Source organism: Struthio camelus, chromosome 21 (genome assembly GCF_040807025.1).
Source record: "Struthio camelus isolate bStrCam1 chromosome 21, bStrCam1.hap1, whole genome shotgun sequence".
Taxonomy (NCBI): Eukaryota; Metazoa; Chordata; class Aves; order Struthioniformes; family Struthionidae; genus Struthio; species Struthio camelus.
This window is the reverse complement of record NC_090962.1, coordinates 698,749-724,902: the sequence shown is the minus strand read 5'-3', so window position 1 is coordinate 724,902 and position 26,154 is coordinate 698,749. Positions and strand designations below refer to the sequence as shown.

Here is a 26,154-nt window from a genome sequence, read left to right as displayed (position 1 = left end):
ACACAGAAATATCCGTTCACTGCATACCACTGCTATGAAGAATAGCAGTATTAATTAGCAGTTAATTAGCAAGGGGTAATTTAATAAGATAAAAAAACAAACAGCAACCACTCTCAGCTGGAATTACTCCCTCAAACATCCACCTAACTTGGTTTCCAGTTTCCTGTTGCACTAGACTTGAATTTTCTAGTGTTGAGGGAAGACCTGACCCCGTAGCTAAGATAACTATTAAGCCTCCGTTGTTAACTTCACAAGTGCTCAAAACACTTGCAAGCTCCTCATCTCGTTCTTTGAATCTGCACATGGCTGATATTTGGGGTGTGAATTTCAAAAAACATTAAGCAATTTAAAAGCATGACCTACTGACATGTGCTTCAGACTCCCTCGGAAACTTTTCAAAGGAGAAAAAAACCCAGTCCTTTATACTGCTTGTTCTCAATCGCACAGCATTAGAGAGCTCTGAATACAGAGTTACAGTCCGACATTTTTTCTTCAGAAATTCAGAAGATTTATATAAATGAGACACGGAAGACTGCCACCATGACCGCAAGCACCAACATTAACTGCAAAGATAATTTGTTCAAAGCTATCAGACTAAATTGCTTCCAGGTCTTGAACTCTTCTCACATGCAGTAGGAGTACTTCAACAAAAGCTTTCTTCAACCCAAAACGTTAACCTTTCGGCTGCTATCCTTAAAGAGTGAAGTCTATTTATATATATAGCTACTGGATACTGCACAGCATATACGTTTGGATCTTCGGCAATTTCCCTAATTACTATTGCTAAAAAAAAAAAAAAAATCACTTCCCATGTGTTCCAGACAATTATAATAGAACTACATGAACAAATACTGACCTATATTTAAAAATAAGATTGAGGACTATCGAGTCTCTTCTTCTTTGATGAGGGAAGTGTTTTGGAAAAGCAAAGAGTTCCTGAGTAACGTTTGGAAAGCCTGATCCACATAGCATTGATCAAAATAAAAACACAGGTAACAAGCCAAGAGATGTGTAGGTACCTTTTTATATGTCCATATAGGTAAGTCCAAGATCAAACTCTCAAACCTGTCACAGTATTCTCGCAACATGAAGGATGCAGTAAAATCCTTTTCTTGATCGCATATAATTCGTGTTTCTATCACTGTTTACAAAGTCCCCTGGGATTCCTGCAGATCAGCGTGCACAGCCTTACAGCTCCCTAAACATCCCTTGGCCGTTTAACTACTGCTTTTCTGCCCTTGCCTCCTGCTCTGACTGCACCTGAAGTCGGTAACATCTGAGCAGGGAACATGCAAACATCTTTGTCTGTCCAAGCCCCAGGGGCTTCTGCACAGCTCCAGTAACAGTTTATTTAAGCTCTGTAAAAGAGCAGGTACATGCTCGAAAACCCATGAAGCTTAAGTGTTATCGAAACGAAGGCAGGCACACCTCGCAAGCGCTCAGGGCTAGCTCCTTGCCACCTCCCAAAGACCTTCCGTATCATACTCTGTTCAGATACGACAACACAACTTACCTAGCTTAACAAATTTTAAACGGGGCCAGTATTTACAATAGATACGTGCTAAACTTGTTGCCATACACGCCGAGGAAAGCACGGCTCTCAAAACTGTAAGTTTCTAATTCCAGGCAGCACACCACGCGCTAAGCTGTTAAAAAAGGGCAAAACCCTCCAACGGCAAAACCGCCGGCCGGCTACCCACACCGGTAAAACCGCCGCCGTCCCCCCCGCCCCGGGGCGCCCCCCGCAGATCACAGGGCGCGAAACGCCAGGGGGCACAAAACGCCCCCCGGGCCGCAGGCTGCGGGCGGCCCGGCCCGGCCCGGCCGCTGAGGAGAGGCCCGGCCGCCCGCCCCGCCGAGGCCCCGGCCGCCCCCGGCCCGGCGGGCCCCGAGCAGCAGCCGCTCACGGGCGGGGTCCCGCCGCCGCCCCCAGCGCGGCCTCACCTCCCGCCGCACGTTGAGCAGCGAGTAATAATCGTCGTTGTCCGGCGCCTCCTCGGCCAAGGCCGCCGCCATCTTCCCGACCTCTCACCCGGCGCGGGCAGGCGGCGGGGCAGGCAGAGGGGCCCCGGGGAGCGCGAGCCGCGCCGCCGCTCCTGCAGCGCCCCCAGCGGCGCGGCGGGGCGCGGCGGGGCGGAGCCGGCCCGGCGCCCAACCTCTGCGCGTGCGCCGGCGGCGCGCGGGCTGGCGCATGCGCGGCCGCGCCGGGGCGGCGTGGGGGGAGGGGGGGTGGGCAGCGCGAGCCCCGCCCCGGTGAGCCGTGAGGAGAGGCGGGCGGCGGCGGCGGGCGCGCGGCGCCGCGGTGAGTGCTCCGCTCCGCCCGGCCCGGCCCGCGGCTGCGGGGCAGGGAGGCGGCGGCGGCGGCCGGCCCCGGGCGCGCGCGCGAGAGGCGGGTCGGCCCCGAGGAGGCGCGGGGGCCGGCGCCTCAGGGGCGGCCCGCCCGGTGGCTCGGCCGGCGGCAGGGGGCGCGCGGCGGCGGTTGCGGCGGAGCGGATTGTCCCCCTCCCCTCTCCGCGGGGGGAGGGCGGTTGTTTCCCGCGGCGCCCCCGGCTCTTCCGTTGGCCCGGGCGGAGCCGGCGGGAGCCGAGCGGCTGGCAGCGGCGAGCCCCGCGCTCGCCGGGAGCGCTTTCCTGCCGGCGGCCGGGAGCAGAGCGCGGCCCCGCGGCCGCGGGCCGCCCCGGTGCGCGTTAACCGCCGCGGGGCACCCGGGGCGTCTCGCCCCACGGCTCTGGGCGGCCCGCGGGGCTCTTGGCGCAGCGGCTTCCTGGCCCGCGCTCCGTTGTCAAACGCCGTGGCCGGCTGGCTTAGTGCTTGTAGGCCACGAGAGCAGCCAGGACGGAAAAATACCCCCCTTTCCCCCTCTGGTGGGTGTTCCCCCGTGACAGTATCCGATATTTGTATAGGTGACGCTGGAGTGATTTTAGGCTACCTCTGTCCTTGCGGAAGCAGCTTTTAAACGACAGCTTAGTACCTATACAGTCTCCTGTGAAGCTGAAAGCACGTTTTCCTCTTCCAAAGCTCAACTGGTTTGTTTTGGATTCTGTCTTCACCTAACCTTTGTTTAAGAACAACAGGAAGGTTTGCTCAGTTAGTAAATAAGGTCTCCTGGTGGAAAGGTAATTAGCAAGGAAATACTGCTTGTGTTACAGAAGCACCTTGGATTTCATAGTAAATGAGGTGCAGTGCTTGGAACGAGAGGTCCACAAAGGCTCATGTTCTGAGCAACCATGTAAAAAGAGAATCATTTTACACGGGAATTGTCTGGCAGTGTGCTTTTCCTGAATGAACCCACCTGTTAGACTCATTTTTCTCACGTGATTTGAGAGTCACTGGGTCTGTGCAAAAATGCAAACAAGACTCAAGTTCTGAGAATATAAATTGCCATGGCAACCCTATTTCCCATGGAGTTTGGTGCTGCCACAATCAAGAGCTGTGCTCTCTTTCTAGAGTGACTTGGGAGTTGAGTGGCCCATAGGGATGCTAGTGACAAAGTTAATGGGAATCCTTCCCGTGGCAGATTCTCATAACGGTTTCCTAAAGGACACTACTGCTCATGGGCAATTCTGGCCATTGTTTTGTATGCATCACAGATGATTCAGGGGAGTTTGAGGCAAACAGTCCACAGGTGTCAGATCTTGGCCGGAAAACGAAGAAAGAGAGAAGTATGGCTCTAGTGAGATAAATATGAACTGAAGTGCTTTCTAAGTATGTAGAGAAAACGCTTTGAAATCCTAAATTATAACAGAGAAAAATAATATTTATAGCCAAAAGCAGTTTTAAAGCAGAGTGCTTGTTTGTGCTTGACTGACCTGCCAAGCCTCGGTTTAGGGTGCGTTGTTTCTCTTGCCCACATCACTACTTTGCAGACTCCTGATGAGAAAGCATTGGTGTGCTGTTTGGGACGCAGTCTTTGTAATAAGTGGAAGAGGCCCCTGGAATCAGATTCCGGGTTTAAAAGGCCCTTGTTCTGTCAGACGCGTTTCATGTCTGTGGAGGAGGCATAGTCTAGAACGTGCTTCTTTTGTAAGACATGACTAGCCTCACTAGTTTCTTGGTGCAGCTCTGCTTGTTTTCCAAAGGACACAATCTGCCAGGACCTTGCTTCCTCAAACATGAAATTGGTTTTGGTTCCTTCTTTCAATAGACCGCATGAGCCACTGGAATATAAACAACTTTCTTCATTACTTGGATATTAAAGCTTAGAAGAAACCTAGATACTCTATAGGCACAGAAGGAACTATGCACTCTGTCCGAAAGAGATTGAGCCCACACTCAGAAAGGGAGTTAAGCATGATGATACTGCAAGTATCCTTAGCTTAAGGTATAGAGTTCATAAACTGTATTTAGGTGTATGTTCTGTGTAAGTAGTGGGGAGAGTGAAGTGCTTGAAATGCTTTTCAGGAAAGTCCTGAAAAGTTCCTTTTCAGGAACTTCCATTTCCACCTAGTCTAGGTGGAAATGTCAAAAGGGTGTGTCTGAAATTCCCACGTTTCAGAGCATAGGGGCCAATGAAAAGTGCTTCTGCATGGTGAAAAAGAGGGTAGCTAATTTTGTATGTGCTTGTCTGGAGAATTGATTTGGGGGCTAATTTTTTTTTTTTTTTTTAAAGCTAAGGGAAAGGTCTATGCTTGTGTCACTTTGGGATGTCAGTGACTGCTCTACAAGGAGCAGAGATGTTCCATTAGAACACATTCATCTCTGCTCTTCTAGAGCCGGAGATGCCAATTGTTACCTTCCATCTAGTGACTATTTCACATAAACTCGTAAACTGGATGAGGAACCATTTGCTTTAGTCTGGTGAGGGTGGCAGGTGAATGTGATGTGGATCTTACCAACAGGCCTTATTTAGAGTATTTTCTTAGTGACTAGAATCACGCAGTTACTGGAAAATTGCCCTGCGCAAAGTGTTTTTGCTAATATTAACTTTAGTTCTATCTCAGATCAATGGAGAGAAAAACTTGAGGATGCCATAAATTCAGCCCAGCTTGTCAAAGCTGTCAAATTGCCACCTGATAAAGCTCCTGTCTCCTAATGATTACAGCCATCAACCAGAGAAGAAACGTGTGTGGATGGGGCTTTCAGGAGACGGGGGTTAAACAGTGTTGCACTTGTAATATAGTGTTATCTAGGGGCTCTTTGGCTTTAATGAAGGGTGAAGCTTTGAGAGTTGTGGAGTTTTTTTGTTTGTTGTTGTTGTTCTAATGCAATGAAAAAGAGTAAGAGCCAAAGATCTAGCCTAGCATGCTACCCCTGTCTTATCAGTCAAATTAATGCTGGCTGCTAAATTGTAGTAAAGGTGAATTTTGGTCCCATTTGCTAGTATTAGGAGTCCATGGAGATAATGTCTTTTCCCTCATGAAAGATACTATTGATTTTCTGTTACTGTTACCCTGAAATGTGCCCTGTGTGTCTATGGAGTAGTGGCAATCCTCCATCACTAGTTTTATGTGAAAAGAATGGTTATTGCATCTCTTCCCATGAAATATGATCTTTTTTCTCTTCCAGAATTTGCAAATCCCTGTGAGAGCCCCTCATGTTATCTCTTTGAGAAAACTGATTTTTTTTTTGTCTCTGCTTTGTACGTTTGACTTTAGTTTAATTTGGCTCATTTCATATGAAATGGAGGCTTCCCTAACCTTAGGTGTGTTTTCTCAGCGTTGAATTGCTTCTGTCTCATACAGATTAACACTTTTAGAATGTTTTAAATAAAGACATTTGCTTGGCACAAGTGTCTTGTTGCTGGGAAATCTCTACTCAGAGTGAGTCATGGCCCTGGATTACTCTGCCTTTCTAGGCAGTTTGTGGATATTGACAGCTTTTCAGCTGCTTACAGGTAAATTTTGTGCAAGTTTCTAGAGTCCAGACAGACTGATCGGGGTATTTCAGATGACTGACATTGTAGCAGAGAACACAACTTGCAGTAGTATCTGCCCAAGGAGCAGCGGTTTCCAAGCTTAAACAGTGTAAAAAATAGTCTATTAAATTTGTCCTTTCCTCTGTGTAGCAAATGATTGACTATGGGATTTTTTCCTTTCAGGGAGGAAACAGCAACATGAATTCGTAGATGACGAGTAGGATGCCAAAGCCAGAGATGACTGTGCTCTTGAAGAAATGCTGGGTAGAGCAAAAAGGTAAAAGGAACAGCTAACTGAGTACATTTTGGAGCCTGTGGGACTTCATGTGTTACCTTCCCTCCTGCGGCAAATGACATCCCTCAAACTGCAACTCAGTTTCTTGAATTTCCTCCTCCTCGATTTCACATGAAGTCCCGGTGGCACCTCTCACTTCTGACCTACTCTTTCTATGGTTAGATCTTCCCCCAGAATGCATCGTTCTGTACCAACAAACCCCTGTGAAACTTGTACTTTTACATGTGTCCTTTTATGCACACACTCAGAGGTCCTGCAGCTACCTCATCCTGACCTGCAGCTGACACAATAGTCTAAAAATCATACTAGGTTGTCTACTGCTGTATTTTGTGATGAGAGCAAAAAGAGAAATAAGAGATAAACTTGGCCATTTCGTTTCCATCCAGTGCCATTCTCCCGAGGCGATAGTTCAGTGCAGTGCTTTCCTATCCCATCTCCTGACTTAGATCTGAGCAGATACATATTGTTAAAATGCTAGAAGGACGTTGCAAAGAAGTTGCCTCTGTGAGTGCTAAATTACTTTCTGCTACTCTAATGCTCATGTTTTTTACTGCATTTTATGTTAGCACTTTTGAGATGCCCAAAGGAATAATTTCTTATTGGCTCTTTCATTCTGAGAAATTATCTTTATAACTGAGGCATAATAGTCTACTTGGGGACTTTGGGAAATACGAGGCAGATTTAATCACACCTGCACAGAACCATGCAGTAGAAAGGCCTTCATAATATGCATCCAATGGCAGCAGAAGTGGCTGAAGCAACTGACAAGAAGCAAGAAAATTTTCATTACTAATGTAGCTCTCCTTGGGATAGTTTCATGCTTGTTTATGGAAGAATGGTTTTAATCCCCCAAAAGTCAAAAGCAAACGTTGTCCTTGAAAGTGTTCCAGGTGCGTAGTCATTATCTGCTTTTTGCCCCCTGCCTCTCAGCTCTTTCTGGCAGCAGGTGTATGGGACAGAAGGGCATTTTTGTGGCAAGGTGATGATGTTGGCAGCAAGAGAAGCAGAATGAGGTGTGAATGATTGGTATATAAATAACAAATCTATTCTGCTGGTATTCATTAAAATAAAAATCAGAGGGGAATTTGCTGAAGTTTAGGTATTAGTGCAGGATGTAATTTTTCTGTGCTTAAACTGTTTCCATTCAAGACGTGGTCTGTCAGAGCGTTGTGCAGAGAGGTGCTGAAGCTTTTGAACGTCCTAACGCTACAGTCTTCTTTGAATGACACTGGTGCGGTTTTAACAGTGTCAGAAATTGCTTCTTCAGGCTTCATGTTGCTAGGAAATCTGGAAAAAACCAGTAATTCCATATTCACACCTGATGTATGGGAAGGGAGATGTTGGCCTTCTGTTGACCTTTGGCACCTGAGACTGTCGGTCCAGTTGTTTCTTACTAAAGTGCGTTTACTGCAGCACTATAGCTTAATCCAGTGTGCTCAGTGTCTTTGGATCATTTCAGCCAAGTGCCTTGAGAGGCTGCTGTGGGGACAGAGCTCTGCATTAGGGCATTGCTTTCATCGGAAGGAAGCTGTAGAGCTTGCCAGAAAGCCAACCTTATGTACTTTGAAAATGATAAACATTAGGAATTATTTACAGATATCATTTTCCACTAATAGCCCTTTGAATTTTGGGCTGTGATGGTGGCTGGAAGCTGGGAACTTGTATTCCCCACCAGCTCTTCGCTCTCTGAGGTGATTCTCCAACTCATCTCCAGTAGAGTAGTTCTCCGAGAAGTAGTGAATGACTTCCCCTACGATGTCGGTGAGAACGTTATTTGGGTTCAGTTCTGTGGCTTATTTTTGCATCTGTTTAATAAATTACTTTGACATTTTTGTCATGAGAAGGAGCTGCTCCGCACAGGATGTCCTGAAATCCTCGTGATGTTTAGGCCATCTGATGTAATGGGAAGAATAATATCAGCTTCAACTCTTTTGATGTAAAAGCATAGTTTGTCCTATGTTACTTGGCAAAGGCACCCAATGTTTGAAATATAATATCTTAAGAAATGCAGATTAAATAGCTTTTTTGAAATGGCTGTAACTTGCATAAGTTATCATTTAGTTAAAGTATATGGTGATCCAACTTTTAATAGTGCCAGAGTTGAGATTTCAGCCATACTTAATATGAACTAGAAAGTCATTGCCCATTTGTGTTTTGGGAGATCTGTTGCTTTTGCTTGTTCTTTTTCTGCATATACCTATGTTCAGGCTGTTGGTGTATGTTTCAGTTATTTGTATAAACTCCAATATCCATCTCTTACGCTAACTGTGAGTTTTGAAATTCTTCACCGTTAATCTGTAAAATGTTAAGTCTACTAAAATTGGAATGCAGTCAGTGTTGGCAACGAGCTGCGTCTTTACTACTGTGCCAGTTTCCCAGAGTCATGACTTCTAGCTGTTCCCTTTTCCTCCCGTTCACTTTTCTGGGCCCTGGAGCTCAGCCAGCGCAGCTCAGTTGTTGACTGCAGCATCCTACTAGTCCAGCATCAGAGCAGTCTGAGGCATTGAGGGAAACGGAGAGTTGAGGAGGCTTTTTTGGCATTTTGCAATTTTGACAGTGCATATTATATACAGAGATTTTACTATTTCTGCCACTAAATATTAGCTCAAGGAAGATGCTTGGTGCTATTGCTTTAAGTTGGCTAGGAGCCACTAGCCATGCTCAGCATCACCTCTGCCAGCTCCAGCATCAGGACACGTGCTGTCAAGTCAGCAGTGGCTGGAAAGCTCAGATAGGACCAGATCTGGCATCAGCATAATCACTTCTGCTGGCTGTGTTGCGCTTCTGATGTTGCCAGCTCCTCGCTGTTTCTTCTTTTTCCCAGTGCGTGGTATTTTTTTATGACCCTGAGGATAGACAGTTGCCTACTAGGCTAGCCTCTATCTTTTTGCTCAAAGTCTTGCAGGTCTTCAGGTTTTCAGTTGCAGAGGAGCATTGGGAAATATGTATTTATTTTGCCCAGTGTCCTGCCAACGCTACCTTCCTGGAGTTGGTGAGAGAGCACAGCAGTGGACATCAGTGTGCTGTTAGTCATTCAAGTGACGTGACCTGGTGGACAAGGCTCTCAGACTGGTAAAGGAGATGGTTATCTAACAGATAACTGCATCCTGTAGTTGAGGGTTGTGTAGCCTCACCTTAACACTTGATGCAAATTCTCTTGCTGAAGAGCAGGTGGAGCTTTACAAAGTGCCTAATGTTATGTTCACGTTTGGCCTAGGTCTTGCAAGCATACAATAAAGGAATGTGAATTACTCATTTGTATACTTTGATCTTAGATTTCAGTATCATTCCTCTCATCTTCTGTGAGTGATTTGTCAGACAAAATTTCTTAGACGTTGTATCTTGAGATCTGATCCTCAGTCTCAAATACAAGGCAGTAGGATGTTGCCAAGATGCACGAGAAACAGTTAGAATTCTTCTGCCTTTGAAATACTTGATTTGGCATAGAATATTTCAAGGACACATCAGTGCATTTCAGTAAGACTTATCCCACGTTAGTAACTATTAATACTGTTGTTGTTACTAGAAAGCAAGGCTCCAAGTTTGTTTTTCCTTAGAAATTACAGATATTCTTCACTAGTACAGATAAATCCCTCAGATAACATTTGATAACCATTCACTGCAATTTTGGAAGTTTGTCTCTAGATACCTGCTTTTGACAAACTTGCTATGAACCATTTAAGCACCTTTTGTGCAGATAAAATATCAGTATTGTCACTGAGAACATTCTAATTTGAAGTTTTGATTCTGTGGATACTAATATCTGTCACATAATTTGTTTGCTCCCAATCATACTCTTCCTAAGTAGATATGCTTTTCTTTTAGAATAAAACTGGTAATGGACTGGCAGAAAATAACTGAAGTATTTTTAAAGATGGATGATGCAGCTTTTCTTGTAGTAGATGGTGGCTACCTACCCCCTGTGCACCATTTGCTTTACAGGATTTGTGTGGCTAATTACTTATTTTTAATAGTTTAGTAAATATGAGCTTTTGTAGAGTGAGTACAGAAGCAGGACAATGTTAAGAAATCCAAATAATGAAATGGGATGTTTTTCTGCAAATGCCATTGCACCAATTATTCCTGGTGAAGGATGAACAGTGTTTGTGACATTTCTTAATCACTGTTGCTTGTATAGAACTTACTTTTAATGGAAATACTTATATGGTCTCTGGAGAGAGAAATTCCTCGAGGGGAAAAAAAAGCTATTGGTTGAGGTATAATGGCTTTAAGAATCTAATTCAGTAAGCACAGGGTTCTTGGGGGCTGTATTTTTTTCAAATAAGTGAACGCTTAGGAATTCATTAAACTCTTTTTGGTCTCTACAGCAGCGTAACCTTTCTTTTATGCATTTTAGGGATTGTACCTGTAAAAAGTCAAATATGCTCTCTGCATCACTCCAAGAAAAAGAGTTGGGATAAAATTGTGTTCTTGAAAAGAAAAAGATGCACAGCACTTGTTACTCACATTGCTCAAAACACTGTGACAGTATTCAAGCACAGAACAAGCTGTGGCCACCTGCTGTTTCTAGATGTACCACAAAGGAGATATCCCTGTTGCACACATCTTTCCCAAGTACAACTTGAAGCCTGTGATGGTGAAGTCTTTTAATAATCTTGTACCTGCAGATGTTTTCACCAGACCTTCCACTGTTTGTGGCTTGCATGGGTTGTTTCCAAATAACCCCTGCATTCTGTCTACTAAAAATGTTTTGGTGGTGCTGTTTAAACTTCTCATTGTTGTGCAAGCAAGCCCCACAGCCTGCTCAGGGCTGTTTCTGTATCTGCAGTGAGCCCATCATCTTATTATCTTACCACTGTACATAAAATTTCACAGGTGTAACTTCTTTCCAGCAGGAGCACACTGCATCTAGTTTTCTCATGTTACAATTTTCTCCATGTATGGAAACAGATGCCCTACTTCTCACTGTTCTCTTTCTCTGAAATACGAAGCAGTAGTACTGTTTTGTAGTTACCATCATTAGAGGATCAGGCTTACTCCAACAGATGTCTTGCACTGTATTTTAAAAGTGGCAAATCTCATGCGTACGCAATGGTTTCAGCAGATCAGGAGCCCCACTGTGGCTTACTGTTGCAAAAGTCATGCACCAGAGAGGCTGCTCAGAGAGATGGGAAGAGCAATTTTGACCATTGCCCCTTAGTTAGGCATCTAAAAACATTAGAGTGCAAACTGGGCCTAAGGCACAAGTTACTTGTTTGTAGAAGAGACCTTGGTGGGCGGAGTGCATGCCTCAGAGTAGTCCCCTTTCTAATCACTGTAACTTCTATCTGACCAGCTTAAATTTGAAACCAGTACTTCTCATCCTGCTTATTTTTTTTTTTTCTGGGTATCCAGTCAGCTGAACAATGTTATTGCATGTGAGAAAGATGTAAACCACGTGCTAATGTATTGCTGGCATGAGACACCTTAGTGTTTCAGCATCTCCCTTAATGAAATAAAATATGTCTTATTTAAGGAAGGGAGCAGAATTGAGCCCTGTGGGATTCCACATGTGTGAGGAGTTAGGGAAGGAGCCTCCCAGTGATGATGATACATAAGCAAGCCATTCGGAAGAAGAGCCTTCTGCTTTTTGTGCCATAAATAGCACAAGAAAGGAAGCAGTGTTCTCTGAGCAAACAAGTGGCCCAAATGAAGTAGGAAATACCTTATTTCTGAATTTCCAAGAGTGTTACAGTCAATGATAAACAACTAGTTAAAAAGCCTTTACATTTTTTCTGATTGCATATCTGAAACTTTGTGGTTAGTCTGAGTAACTGGAAATATCTGTGCTGGTGTGACTGTGCCAGAAGTAGAAACGCGCCATCAAGCATTGTAGTGAGCCGATGCCATTATTGGCATTTGTATCTTTCTGTCATTCATGCAAAACATACTTGTTTTTTGATGGATGCTTGAGGTTAAGGACATAATTTTATCCCCCAGATTTTCACCTTAAGGGCTTAACGCTGAATGTACAGAAGTAAGTGTGGGCCTTAGATTATACTCCTAATCAGTGCTTAAATTCATAGTCAGACCTTGCAAGTCCATTTCTGAAATGTGCCCTTTAGGCTCCTGATACAACTGACCATCCATTTCCATTAATCCCATACTAATTTCTCTGGCTAAGACCTGTTTGCTTTTTGTATTTTAGTTGATTTTGATCAATCGCTAATTCTACAGAAGGATTAACTTTTAATATTATGGTAAAGCTCCTTATGTTTTCTAAGCAGGAAGAGGTGTAATAAAAATTTAAATTGTGCAACACTGGGTCACAGGTTCCGCTATTTAATCAGAGATGGGAGTTGAAAGATGTCATTCCAAATATAAAAGCTAATTCTAATATTAATAGTTCCATTACCAGTTAAAAAGGACTAATTCTATGCATAATTCATTTCTTTAGAAGCATATGCTAATTTTGAGTTTCTCTCCCACTCTAAGGAGTCAGTAGGAGTTATTTTAAGCTGCCTATTGTGGTTACTATAGGTGAATTGGTAGTATGCAACTAATCCTTGGGTGGTGCTGTAGTGTTGCTCAGTATTGCATAGAGACATCTTTTCAGCATCATGAGAATGGAAAAGTTCTGGTTATTTGGAGCAAACTTTAAAATGTGCATGACAGGCTCTTCATAGACGTAAGCAAGGATAAAGAGAAGGTCGTGGACTTTGTGTAAATATTCAGATGAGGTTATGCTAACTTACATATTTGGAAGATATTGCATTGTTTCCCCTAACAGATAAACATTAAATATAAACTAACACTGTCAAAAAAGATAATGTGTATCACTTGACACTGAAAGTGACAAGGATGAGAAGGATTTTTTTTTCAATTTATAGTTCAATAACAAAGGTAATTTGTGGAGGGGTGTTCTATCCTTGTCTACAAAACAGTTCTATAGTACAAACAGTACTGCAAAACAGTTTTGTGATTCTGACAGGTTCACGTTCTTGGTTTTACCTTCATGCTGTCCCAGGCTAAAATACTTCATGTTTAATGCTCTGTTCTATAAATAATTGACATGCCTGTCTTAGCAGCTGAAGATCAGCAGCAAATTTTATTGTTGATGAGTAATAGGGTCCTCCTGCATTCTTCACTCCTTATATTGTATCTTCATTTTCACTCTGCTACCAAGGGTGTAGGACTGATTTACTCCTCGTCAGAAAAAAAAAAAAAGTATTACTGTTCCAGTCCTTCTTGGGGAAGAAGTTTAGGGGGAAAATCAAGAAATCGCAAATGAAACCATCTAAGTAAAGGCTTGCTATTTCCAAGTATTTTTAGTATGCTACTTGTATATATTTCTCATTCCATGCAAATCTCATGGGTCGTATGGGAAAGAACTGTTTCAATGATTAAGACAAGATTGAGATAAATCTAGAAAGAAAACTCTGTTCTATAGCTAAAATTGATTAGAAAATGTAAAAAAAAAAAAAATCAGTTTATAGAAACTGCTGTGTATCCTTAATGACAGAGAAGAAAGATTTTATGTAATAAGGCACTGGACAGGCACCAAAGAGATTTGAGTAGCTGCACTGCCATAGTATCACCATAAGCAAATCACAATCTGTCTTGATTCTAGTTGGTGATTCTGGAATATAGTATAGATAGTGTAGCTCTTTTGTAGCCTTTTCATTGAGTTTATCTATTCAAAAATAATGATGAAAAAAAATCAGAGGAGTTCCTTGTCATTGTGAATCCATAGCCCGATAGAATCGTGGTTGAGTCCTTTAACAATTCGAGATAGTGATTTCAACATTAATGCTTTTTAACTTAAAGCAGTGTTCTATTTTTTTGTTAATTATGTTTACATATAACCTATACACAGGCAATAAATACCAAATCTTAATCCATATATGCCTGTTTTGGTAACTCCAGGACAGATTTATGGGCAGAGGGCAGAGACTGGGTGGTGCCGTCATCAGAAGCTCCTTGGGAGCAGAATGGCATGGTTAAATTTGACTTTGGCTTTGAATTTGACGTTGCTTTGAACACCACCTTCCTGCCTCTCTCCTTCTGTGCCATTGTCAGTTTTCTGCTCCTTTGGTTCTCTTTTTTCTTTTTCTTCTTCCATTACTCGTTCATCTGTTTTCAGTGCCTTAGGCTGACATTTTCATACCTGCATGACTAAAATTTGGCTCCTAAATCCATATTTATTTGGTTAATACAGACAGCAGACTAATTTCAGAAGTGCTGTGTGTCCTGGAAAAGATACTTGTTTAAAAGTAGGAACAGAAATTTAGGGGCGTACCTGCAGGGATTTTAGATTTAAACATTTTGTTTGCTCATACGTTCTTACTGTATTTGCTTTAACTGTCGCTAGAGATCTGATATCAGACTAACCTGAAGATTACAGAGTATCTTGTACATGTTGATAGAAAAAGAATTATGGAAAATGTCCTTTTCTTCTAGTGAGATTGGTTATATTGGTTATATGGATTTCTGTTCATGCTGTGGGCTGGGATTCAATAAGCCGTGTTTGCCTAGCAACATTTCCTGGCTGAGGCAGGAGCTGTTCATTCACTGCCCAGGTCAGAGCCAGTTATGGGCCAGCCTTGTGCATGATAACTTTGCTTATTAATTGTAGGATTTACACTTTCTTCTTGCTTCTTAGGTGACAAATGCAGTTGTACATATTACCGGGGAGAGGGTTTGGGACATGGGGGAAAAAACTTTCCCAGAGAGTAGCAGCCAGGCCGTGTAGCTAGTTACAGGATGATGGCGACTTAAAAAAGTAAAAAATAGTAATAAAAAAAAAAACAACTTTGGGGTGGATACCCTATTGAAGACTGGAATTATAACTGAAGCCTCTATGGATGACAATTGTATTGCCTCCTTAAACTACATAGCTTATTTGTCTTAATATAACAGAAAGCAAGGAGGAATATTCTGAATATACTGTAGGAAATTGTCTATATTAAATCTAAACCAGCATTTATGAGCATTGTATATATTATCTGATTTTGCCAGAATTATGTATATGTGAGGGGTGGAAATTGCTAATGGAGTCTGACTACCAAAATAAATCACAGCCTAATTATTCTTTTTTTCTTTCTGGCTAAAATTAGAATTTGATATAATGGTCAATAGACATTTTCTTTAATTTTTGAGACATAATTTCTAATAGCTAATCTAGAAGAACTGAAGAAAGTTGCTGCAGAATTGAAAAAATAAATTATCTGAATTTTATGGTGACTTACTAATAAATCCCCTTAGTTGGAAGCTTTAATTTACCTCATATTTCAGTTTTTTCTCCTCTGACTGGCTTATGGGTGTATATTGCAGTGAAATAATTGTTATTTTCTCAGTGCCACCAGAATGCCTAGAACAAGTACACAAAAGTAAAGACAGAACTTGTCCCATTCTAGCAGGGCAATAAAGCCCTCTGCTACGGACAGCAGAGGGGAAAACAACTTGGCATGTGGCAGAGGCAGTGTGCCACAGTACGTGGCATTACAGGCTTTCTCAGCCGGCATCTCTGGCCTCAGCAAAATGCTACAAGTTGGCACCCATTTAAGTCTATTCTGAAGCTACTTGAAGTTGTACCAAAGCTGGAATAAATGGGACTCCAGATGTGCAACCCCCCAATTAGGCCACCCTTTTCCCTTTCTGGATTCAGTGCCAGTGTAGACTAACAACATTTTGTGCCTTTTTTTTTTTTTTTTTTTTTAAGTAAACTGGTGAATACAGTGTTTAGTTTTGAGGCTACTGGCTTAAATTCCTACAAAAAAGTTGTGAAGGTTTGCACAGTGAAAACATCTTTTTTTTTTTTTTTCCCCAAGGTCTCTTATAATACTTTAGGCTCTGGAGTAATATCTGATGTAAATTCCCTATGGCCAACAAAGTTTTACTAGAGATTAATTGAAGTGCTTTTACTTCTGAAGGAAATAAATGGACGAAGAATTGCAGAAGGAATGGGTAGAATAATGTATCCAAACCCCAAAACATGGAACATGGCTGAGTTTGCCCTTCTGCTAATGTAGTATTCAGTTTCATCCAGTAAGGGTAATCCAGTATTTTTAGTTCCTGGTAATTTATATTCTTCTCCAACTCCCACGCGTCATTTTAGGCAAGTCATTTGGATGGCAGAGCTCTAAACAGAGTATATTTCTTTGGAGAACCTTTCTGAAGAAATGCATGTTTTGGGATATTTACCTGTTTTTGAGGAATTTGAGAACTGGCAATTATGCTGCATAAATACAGTGAAATATTGTTAAGTAACAATGGGTTTATGCATACATCTTGACTTGCTTAAGTCTATTTGTGGTTTTTTTTTCTTTTTCCCTAGAAGAAACAGCTTTTGATTCTCTAGGTGGAGAGAGGAAAGGGCAAAAACATTTCTTTTCTATCATTGTGGGTTTTTTTTAAGCATCCCTGTTCACACTTTTAAGCGTATTTTTGTAAGAACATTTGGCATTCTTTAGTTCTAAACCGCGGAGTAACTTTGTGCGAACAGTTCAAAAGAAATGGAGTTTCCAGCATTGTCATTTTAACCATTAAAACTGTCGGAATTGTTTTGCTTTTTTATGCTTGCCGTAGCAACTGTGGATGTGTAATTTGCTGAATATCCATAACAGGGTATTTGTATATACTCTTTACAGTTTTACTTCTGCATATAACTAAGCATGCCAAATCATCCCATTAACCCAGTTAGCTCCCCCCTTCCCCCAAGCTCTCATGGAATGACAATAAAGAAGATTTTAAGGGAACTTTTTCATATTTTGCCTCCCTCTAAAAAAAATCACTACAGCAACAGATTTGATCAGTATATTACTCTATTAAAAATTATTCATTGTTCAGACTGCAAAAACTCCTGGTACATCAGATTTCTTGCAGCTTATCGGCTGGATGTAACTGTATGTTTCTGCCCAGAGAAAGGTAAGACCGAGTCAGGTTATCCTGTACTATACATGCACAATGTCTTTTGCTAATAGGTACCTGAATGTCTAGTGACTATTAGGCATAGGATTTTTAAGCAGTGGGAAACTTGAAGAATACCAAAAGTATTTAAATTCAGATGATAACTTCTTTTCATTTTATTGCAAAAAGAATTAAATGAAAATAATTGGGACTTTGGTATGTTTAAGGAAAAATCCACGTTCAAATTGCATTTTTAATGTTATGTAGATCATATTGTTGTAATAACCTATACGCTACTGTTAAAATTGTATATAGTTTCAGGTATGCAAGATTCAGTTTATTAGTTTCGTTTTTTTCCTGCTAGAAAAGCTTATATGCAGGAAGAGAGTGAGTGCATTAGCCACATGTAGCAGAGTTCAACGCTACTTCCAGAACCGCGCAAAAAAGGCTTTACTCATGTATAACCACACAGATTCTCATTGCATTTACAGACCAGGAAGGCTCTAGAAAGCCAGACGATGCTCCTAAAGATATTCCACAGAGCAGGTTGCAGTCCACTCTTGAACCAAGGAATGTTGCATGAATTTCTGGGAGTGGAGCTATTATGAACTAGTTAGGTGGAAGTTCCTCCTTCCCCAGACTGTAGAGGCTGAGAAAAGGCAGCTGGTGTCCTAAATAACCTTGTCAATCAGACCACATGGACCTCATTACTCTAATGAGCCATGGAGGTACGTAAGGAACCACTTTAGCTTCTCTTCAGAAGGAAGAGATGGACGCTCTTGTGCACGCATGTAGCTGATTTTGCATTTAATTATGTTTCTGGGTGATCTCAAGGTCTAACTCCATGTGGTGTACCTTATGGTTATTTGCTCTCAGGAGTATGTAAGTGAATAATGCAGCAAGGGCTATGGCTGAAATAAATGTTTGTACTCGTCTCCCTGAAAATAACTGAAAGACTACTCTTGACAATAGTTGCTATTTGTGTACTTGGGAGCGTCTTGGGTTCCAGCGTGGGTTTCAACCATGGGGAAAATGGGGTCCGCAAAACTGAATGTGAATGGATCTCTGACACTATTGTATTTGGTGACAAAGTGAGAATCTAAGCAAGGAAACAAGTGTTCTTCCTAACTAGGAGGTGATGTATTAGCTCTACCATTTCTCTTGTCCCCTTTTCAGTACAGAATCTTGCCCAAATTATCCAAGTGAAAGCTCTAGCCCCGTCTTAAATACCATTTTAGCACCAGCCTTGGGCAAGAAACTGGATGCAGCAGTAGACAAGCTGGTTCTGAACAGACAGACAGACAGCTGGATAGGATTAGCACACTGAAGGTACTGCAGACTCTGCCTCTTGACTAATCCAGTTGCCCATTCTTGTTGAAGAAGAGATAGCAAGGCAGGACTGTCCATGGGAGGCAGACACTGGCACCTGCTACTCTGTGCAGCACCGTATGGAGGCTGAAGCAGACAGTTACTTGGCATCGTGTGCTGGGACCTGCTAGAAATATGTACATGCTGAAACTGCTCCTTTTGCTCCTGCTCAGGTCTCCAAATGCAGCTGGGCCACATGAGTAGTTTCCATCCCCAGGAAACAGATCACTGCCCTGGTAAAGCAAGACTTGTCATTGCTCAGTGCTACCACAACAAATGTCTCTTGAGTAGCCTTTTCAAAGTGCCACTCCAATTAGATAGGGTATGTTACCTCTAGTTTTGCTCATCAAATGTGAAAAAGCAACAGAACATGGATCTGTTTGATGACACTTAACCAATTAAAAAGCCATTACACTCAAAATCTGGTTTATGGGCAAAAAGGAAGCACACCTTATGTGCATATAAAGCCAAGAATGTACTGTTAGTACAACTGAAATCTTAAGAGTCTAACCGTTATCAGTCTAGCTCTAACTGTTACAGAAAAAGAAAGAAAATAATAGTTAGAATACTTCTGTACAGAAAAAGTCTAATAATTTCCCTGTACTACATCATTATTTTTGAGCCGTAAACATCTCATTCTGCAGAGAATAACTGCTTCTTTCTGTTGCCTGTGTGAAAGTATGGTTGTACTATACAGAGATAAAAGTAAAACAAGTTAACCGTACGCCTGGTCAATTAGAGAAGTTGCTGTCACAGCTAAACCTAGTAAATCAAAGTTGCAGGCAGGTCAAGAAAAATTCAGAAAGCGCAAGCTAACAAGCTTGAGTACTTAGGCCTTGCAAGCTCAGTACAAAGCTTACGGCCTGTTACTAGCAATGGTAGTATCGTGTTACAGAGCTACAAGCATCGTTATACCTGGCGAAACAAACTGGAGCACAGCCGTATCTTGTGAGAAAGTGTCTGGCAGCTGAGGATGAGTCCAAAGTGGGATAGCCCTATGAATCTTCAGATAACGATATCACCTGAATATCTGATATTTGCATCAGGAAATTGCCTTAACTATAGAGGATACTTATCTTAATCCATAGTGCCATAGTGCAAACAGTGAGGAGTAGCAACTGGATAGCTACCTCATGTCTTTGTGAAGTGTAAGGATCACTGCAGAGTGATATCCAAGGACAGACATAAATTTCCTAGAATTTATCAAAAAAAGATAGCTTTTTGCCATCCTGATAACGACAAAAGTTTCCAGGATATCTTGAACAGCTGAAGGAAACAATTACCTTATCTGGTCCTGTGGCCGCATTAATATTTGTGTGTATTTACAGTACAAACTATACTATACTAGCTATAGGACTCTTAGGAGTGGGTTTGTCATTCTAGAGCCTCTTCATCAATGTGCCTTTCACGGTTCATGAGATTAACAGTCACTGAAAATAGGAAAAAGGATTTTTCCTTTCTTCTGTCTTAGAAGAGACCCATCCCACCATATTCATCTTTCGTCTTGGCTCAGAAATTGCTCCCGTCCTTAGCGAAAACAAAGCCAACAGGTCTTTTTAAAGAAGTCGCATTCTCATGAGGATCTAAGCGAAAATATCCCTTTCGAGCGTTTAAGTCACACACATCAAAGGAAACAACTGTTTCAATCTTCATTTGCATTGTGCTGGCATTAGATGTGGTCCAGTTACACTGAGCTCTGCTTGAGAAGGCAGAAGTGCCAGTACTTTTCAAGCTTTGACGGAGATGAAGAGGAAACTCAGCCAGGCAAATAATATATCACTCTTCCAAGGCGCTTTCCATTTTTAAAAGGACAGAACAATTTACTTTGTTTCTTGAGAAACTTTACAGCAAAAGCACCTCGACATCCAATTCTAAGAAGGCAGACTAAGCATTGATCTCTTGACCACTTTGCTCTTAAAGTGAGGCTTAACTTGCAGTGAGCTTGGAATCACAGCTGAACTGTGATTTTTGTTCTTGGGTACCCGGAGACAGGAGAAGTCTTCAGAAAACTGGACACAGGTCCATGGAGATCCTGTCATGCAAAAGAAACAGTGGGAGAATCTTGCAAGGTTGATCCGAACAACATGCTGCTGTACCTTTGCTGCAAGACTAAAAGCTGATGGGTTCAACCTTGGTGCTGGTGAGGCCATGAGCCATGTGAGATATCTGCTGGCCTGCTTCCAGCCAGCAGGACGTTACGCTGGAGGACTGATTGATAAGCCAAAGCAACAACTGCTACTCCTGCCATGCCTTCGTTGAGCTGTTTCTCAATAGCAGCCGTGGCACGCTGTCCACGCACTTCTCCACAGGGCTGTTCTACAAAGAGGTAGCCGGGCAGCAGGAAGCATCCATGCTGGATGGCGTCGGCAGTCGAGGTTTAGGCAACGTTTGGCTCTGACAGCCCAGAGTGGGAGGATCAAACTGTTGGGACCCTCCACAGCGATCTGTTCTTTCAAGATAAGCTTTTGCTGAATGGCGTGGATGTAAAAATTAAGCTGACGCACAGCAAAGACAGCTTTTGTTTGATGAGCTCTGTGGCAGCAGGGGTCTGCAAGGTGGTTATTGCCTATGCCTTGCTGTTTGTGAAGAAAGTGTGGGTGGCACTCAGGGTGCGTTTTGGACATGCTGAGGCTTTACTTATAGCCAGTGCTAAATACCCAGTGGACCTAACGCTAAGATTTCTGTGATGCACATACTTAGTAAAAGCTTTCTGAATTCCATTGCTCTGACAAGTAGAATTCATCAAATCCTCAATCACAACCATGTTTAATTTATTGGAGGGAAATAAAAGGTTATCACCTAGACTTCCAGGTAGGTCTTCCACAAATTTGATAAAAGGATATTTACAGAGCGGTTCCTGATGCAATGGTTGCCGACAACTGTAACACCAGATGACATTCTCGGGCAAAACAGAAAGCAAGCAGTAGACATTTTCCAAAGACTGTTTACAAAGTAACTTTTCCCACAGTTGCTAGACCCTGCCCGAATAGCAGAAAAGGGGTGCTTCCTGCCCATGATCAAAAGCTGTAGGGAAGGCTTTAAAATTAAAAACTGTAGCCTGTACCTTTTTGTCACTGATCACCTTCCGCCTCTTCTAGAGGGGCCTGCTTTCTGTTGCCTACTTCTTCTTCCTGGCAATAGAGCGCTGCTCTATCTCCATCTTTTTAGGGTTGTTGCTCTCTGCGTTTATGCCATAATCCAAAGATCCCTCGGTGCCTCAGAATTGATCTTTTCTCTTTTTGTTTCATTTAGAAGGATGCCGTTAACCTTTAAACAGCAGGCTGCAAGTAGCCATAGGATTTGAGACCTGATGACACAGCCTCAGTGATGTGCTCATCTGGTGGCAACTCGCTCGTTAGCTTGCCTAAATAGTCACCGAGCGGGGGGGTTCCAGTCCCTGGACAACTTGCGAGTATTACAGTCTGTGTTATGAAAAAAAAAGAGAAATAACCTCTGCAGCTCTAGACGTGCAGTGCTTTAGTTTCATAAGTAAAAAAATCTGGAATCTATGGAACGTATACACAGGCTGGGTACTTCTGTGCATGTGATTTTACTGCCTTGGATGATTAATTGCACGTCCTTTTTTCCTTCAGAATCTGACTAACGATGAAGTAGCCATCACAGGCTTTGGTGTTATGCCCTAGGAAAGTGTAGCCCTGAAACTTTGTGTCCGTAAACGGCTGAATAAAGTGCATGAGGCAAGTGTTCCCTTTAAACTCCTGTTCTTCAGTTTTTCTTTCTGCCCCCCCTTCTTTTTCATCCTGAGGTGTATCTTGTGTTAACTCCATGGCAAAAATGTAATTTGGGACATGTGTCCTGATTTCCTGCGTGCGTTCCATGTCATAGGAAATAAGAGCGCTGCCCTGCTTCCGGGGTTTTGATCACGGGCGTGAAGCGCTGAGGGCTGGTTTACGTTACAGAGCTGTTTGTATCACTTTCAGCACTTCCAGCCTTTACATTTGCGATGCTTTTCCTCATAGGCCTTGCACTTCTCACATAAAATCATAGCCAAACAATCTGTTTTTTAACAGCCGCAGCCTTGTGCCTCTGTAAACATTCCTCAGATCTGCACAGCAGCCTGCAGCTGGGGCACCTTATTCTCATCCCCATGTTAACTGCACAATTGCAAGAAAAGCAGAGCCAGCAATGGTATCTACTGCTATGTTCATGCTTGTACAATGTATGGCAAAGCTCACAAAAGTTTCTTGCCCCACATACCTTCCTGACATCCGCAACACCGTAATAATGTTCATTGCCTAAAAGGAGGAAGCAGGTATTGGGATATTGAAGGCTGTCATTTGGCTTAAAAATCCTCCAACCTATTTTCCCCTCAAATAAGAGAATGATGCATATATTAACATGTAGCATGTTTGCATGATTCATAAAAAAAAATCATCTTAAGTTTTAATTGAAATACAGTGCATCTTAAAATCTTCTTAAATTAATAAACATATATTGGGCCATCTGTGAATTTGAAAGAGCAAATTAGAGATTATAAGAGATGGAATGGCAGATATGACAGACTGGGTAATGACTTCATATGGCTGTGTCTTCTGATGGGCATGCAAGGCTGTTTCTACTTTTTCTCTTCTGTATTAACTCTAATCCTGCTTTCAGGAAATAAAAGATGCAACAGGTTAGTTTTCAATCTTAAAAGCTTTTTTGAGCATTTCAGTTCTGATATGTGTTAATGTGCTCTAGTAAATGCTAGGTGGAAATTGTAGGAAGAGTGAAACTTTTTTATGAAAGGTCGATCATTAGCCTGCTCGTTTTGGATTAGCGTAATTGGAAACCATAAACTAAGAAGGCTGCATGGGTGGCAGAGCTGCATGTGAAATATGAATCGATCTCATTCGATTATATGGATTAATTAAAACAGCTGTATAGTTTACTAATGGAAAAATAACTTAACGCTTACTTCTCCGTGGCAAATGACTGCGTAACGTTACGAAATCCAGCTTACTCGCCCCGCTCCTGACAGGAGGACCCGGCAGCGCCGTTCGCCCCGACTCGGCGGGGGGGCGGGAGGAGGGGTGCGCGCCTGCGGGGAGCCCGGGGCTCGCGCGGCGGCGGGCCGGCGGCGGGAGGGCGGGGCTGCCTGTCGCGGGGGGGGGGGGGGGGGGCGCGCCCCGGGGCTCCGCGCCCCGGGGGCCCCGCCGGGCCGGGCTCGCCCTGCGCGGGGGCGGGCGGCGGGCGGGGCGGCCGCGCGGATTGGCGGCGGCGCCGCCCGCCGCGCCAATGGGCGCCTTTGTTTAGGGTTACAGGGGGAGGAGGGGGCGTGCGCCGGCCCGGGCCGCCCGCAGCCAATGGACAGGGCGCGGGGCCCTGTCACCGGCCGGCGCCCGGCGCTCCCTTCCCATTGGCCGCCGCCGCCGTCACTCTCCCGGCTGCCTCCCCTGGTTGGCCCCCTACGCCGTCACAGCCGTGCGTCAATCGGCACGTCCAGTTTCCTCTCCGGCGCGGTTGGCCCCGGCAGCCGTCAGTAGCGCGCAGCCGCTTCCTGACGGGCTGCTGCTGCCGTCAATAAGACTCTCCCTCCCGCCCTCCTTGCCGTCACTGCGCGGCCGGTGAGTGGCTGCGGCGCGCGTCAGTGAAGCGCCTCCGCGCGCCGATTGGCGAAACGGGCTGTCAGTAGCGCCCATCCCCTCTCGCCGCCCGCCTCCCAGCGGCGGCGATTGGCTGGGGCGGGTGTCAGTGCGGCGGCTCCCCCAATGGGCGGCGCGGGGTGTGCGCCGTGCGCGCGGTGTGGCCGGCCCGGCGGCGGCGGCGGCGGCGGCAGCGGGAGGAGGCGGCGCGCGCCTGGGTCCCGGTCGCGAGGAGGCGGAGGAGGATGTGGCGCGCGGAGGGGAAATGGCTGCCGAAAACAAGCCGGAAGGTGAGCGCGCGGCCGGGCCGCGTCCGCGCCGCCAGCCCCGGGCCCGCCCGCCGCCCCCCGCCCCGGCCCCGCGGGCCCGCGCCGGGGCGGCGGCGCCGGGCCGCGCGGCGCGAAGTTCGGCGGCGGCAGCGGTGGGCGCCCCCGCGGGGCCGGGCCGGGCCGGGGGGCGGCGGGCGGGCGGGCCATGTGCGGCGGGCAGGCCGCGTGGCGCGGGGCCGCGGCGCCCCGGGGCCGGCCGGGCACGCCGCCCGCCGGCACGCCTCCCGCCGCCCGCCGGCACGTGCCCGCCGCCCGCCGCCGCCGCCGCGGAGGCGGCTCGGGGCGCGGCGCGGCGGGGGGCTCCGGGCTGGGCCGGGCCCGCTGCCGCCTGCCTGCGCCGCCGCGCTCGCGCCGGGCCTGCGCCCCGCGCCGCGCCGCCCCCGGGCCGGGCCGGGCCGGGCCTGCCGCCGCGCGAGCGCCCCCCCTCAACCCCCCCCCCCCCGCCCCCCCGCGGCGGCGCACGTGCCCCGCGGCCGCGCGCCTGTCACGAGCTGCGCCGGCCTCAGCCGCGCCACCGCCGGGCCTTCCCCGCCGCCGCGGGCCCCGGGCTGGGCGCCGAGCGGCGGCGCCGCCCGGCCGTGCCGGGCTGGGTCGGGCCGGGCCGGGCCGGGCCGCCCGCTCGGGCCTGGCGGGCGGCGGCGCCCGGCCTGGGGACGGCGCTTTCCGCTGCCGCCGGCGACGCGCCCGGCCTGTGCCCGCGCCGGGGCCGGGCGGCCGCGCCGCGGCGCTCTGGGGCGACGACCCCCGGCGGCGGAGCGGGGCGGCCCCGGGGGCTGCCGGCGCGGGGGTCCGCGGAGGCCCCGCCGGCGGCGCGGCGGCAGCCGGGCGCGCTGGAGCTCCCGCGGCCGGCTGAAAGTTGTTCGCGCTACGGAGCGCGCGGTGGGAAGCGGCGGAGCCGGGATAGCGTGTTGTTACTGCACAGCCACACGGGGGTGGTGGTGTACTGTCTGTGGTCCTGCCCGTGGAAACCCTGGACGGCTGTAGGGGTTTTTACTTTTTTTTTTTTTTTTTAAACGCTTCAGACTTGCAGCTAACGGTGGGGTATTTGCACTTTAACTTAACAAGGTCTTCTAGAATATTTATTAGCTGAAATCTTTATAGTTTCATGTACTTTTTTCTTCTGTTGGGTGATAAGCTATTTATTCTTTAAGCAGTGCTTTTCACAGTGTTAAAATTTGTGGGGCCGTCGGTGCTTGCCAGGGTCTTGTTCTGAGTCCTAAAGTTTATTTATTTATTTTTTTTTCCCACCTGTGAATTTTGGAGATTCCAACTACAGAGTTAAGATTTAGACTTCATACGGTTGATTGCATGTAGGCTTTCTAATGGTAATGGCAGGTACCAAAACATAAACCCCTTGCATAAGAAAGGGAAGAGAACAGATGGTTGATAAGATCTGTGTAGTCAATCTTCTTGGGGTACGTTTTTTTTTCTTGCCTAAGTTTGTCAAAACCAGTACTATAACAAACATTTACCAATAATTTGTAAATGGTCGATAATTTCTGACTCCCAGCTGTTGCTCCACAAAACCTTTTGCGGTTGTGTTGTGGGAGGTATCAACTGGCTTTGCATGGATGTCAAAAAATAATGCTGCTAGAAGAATATTGTTAGTGATGTTATTTTAACATGGTAGTGACTAATGGAAGAAAGCGAGTTTGGGCTCATGGTGCTGGGAGCTGTTCAAATGTGGTTTTATTTGTATGGTGGAACAGAATTGGTTATTTGTGCTAGGGCCTCCATTTTTATACCCGTGTGAGGAGAGAAAGAGATACTTTATATCATGGAACAAAGAATTTCATTACTGAAAGTTATCTAACTTTAGTCATACCTCATTTATCTAATTTTAGTTATACCTTAAGTAACTCTTTAAAAATATGG

General features: G+C 45.1%; 2 protein-coding genes across 8 annotated transcripts in view; one reads left to right on the top strand and one right to left on the bottom strand.

The window, feature by feature from the left end:
• DNAJC11 (DnaJ heat shock protein family (Hsp40) member C11) overlaps window positions 1–2,125 on the bottom strand; it is a 30,965-nt gene extending 28,840 nt beyond the window's left edge. The window contains exon 1 of one of the 2 annotated variants that reach the window (XM_068916231.1): window positions 1,945–2,125. In XM_068916231.1, coding sequence (XP_068772332.1) covers window positions 1,945–2,016 — 72 coding nt within the window. In that variant the 5' untranslated portion in view covers window positions 2,017–2,125. The remainder of the gene's footprint in view (window positions 1–1,944) is intronic. The other variant, XM_068916233.1, reaches the window with a different exon arrangement.
• A 103-nt stretch (window positions 2,126–2,228) lies between these two features.
• CAMTA1 (calmodulin binding transcription activator 1) overlaps window positions 2,229–26,154 on the top strand; it is a 483,528-nt gene continuing 459,602 nt past the window's right edge. For 4 of the 6 annotated variants that reach the window (XM_068916223.1, XM_068916222.1, XM_068916220.1 and 1 more), the window contains exons 1-2: window positions 2,229–2,302; window positions 6,038–6,131. In XM_068916223.1, the coding sequence (XP_068772324.1) occupies window positions 6,065–6,131 (67 nt within the window). In that variant the 5' untranslated portion in view covers window positions 2,229–2,302; window positions 6,038–6,064. Of the gene's footprint in view, window positions 2,303–6,037; window positions 6,132–24,092; window positions 24,241–26,154 lie in introns of those variants that run through there. The other 2 variants (XM_068916225.1, XM_068916224.1) reach the window with 1 other exon arrangement.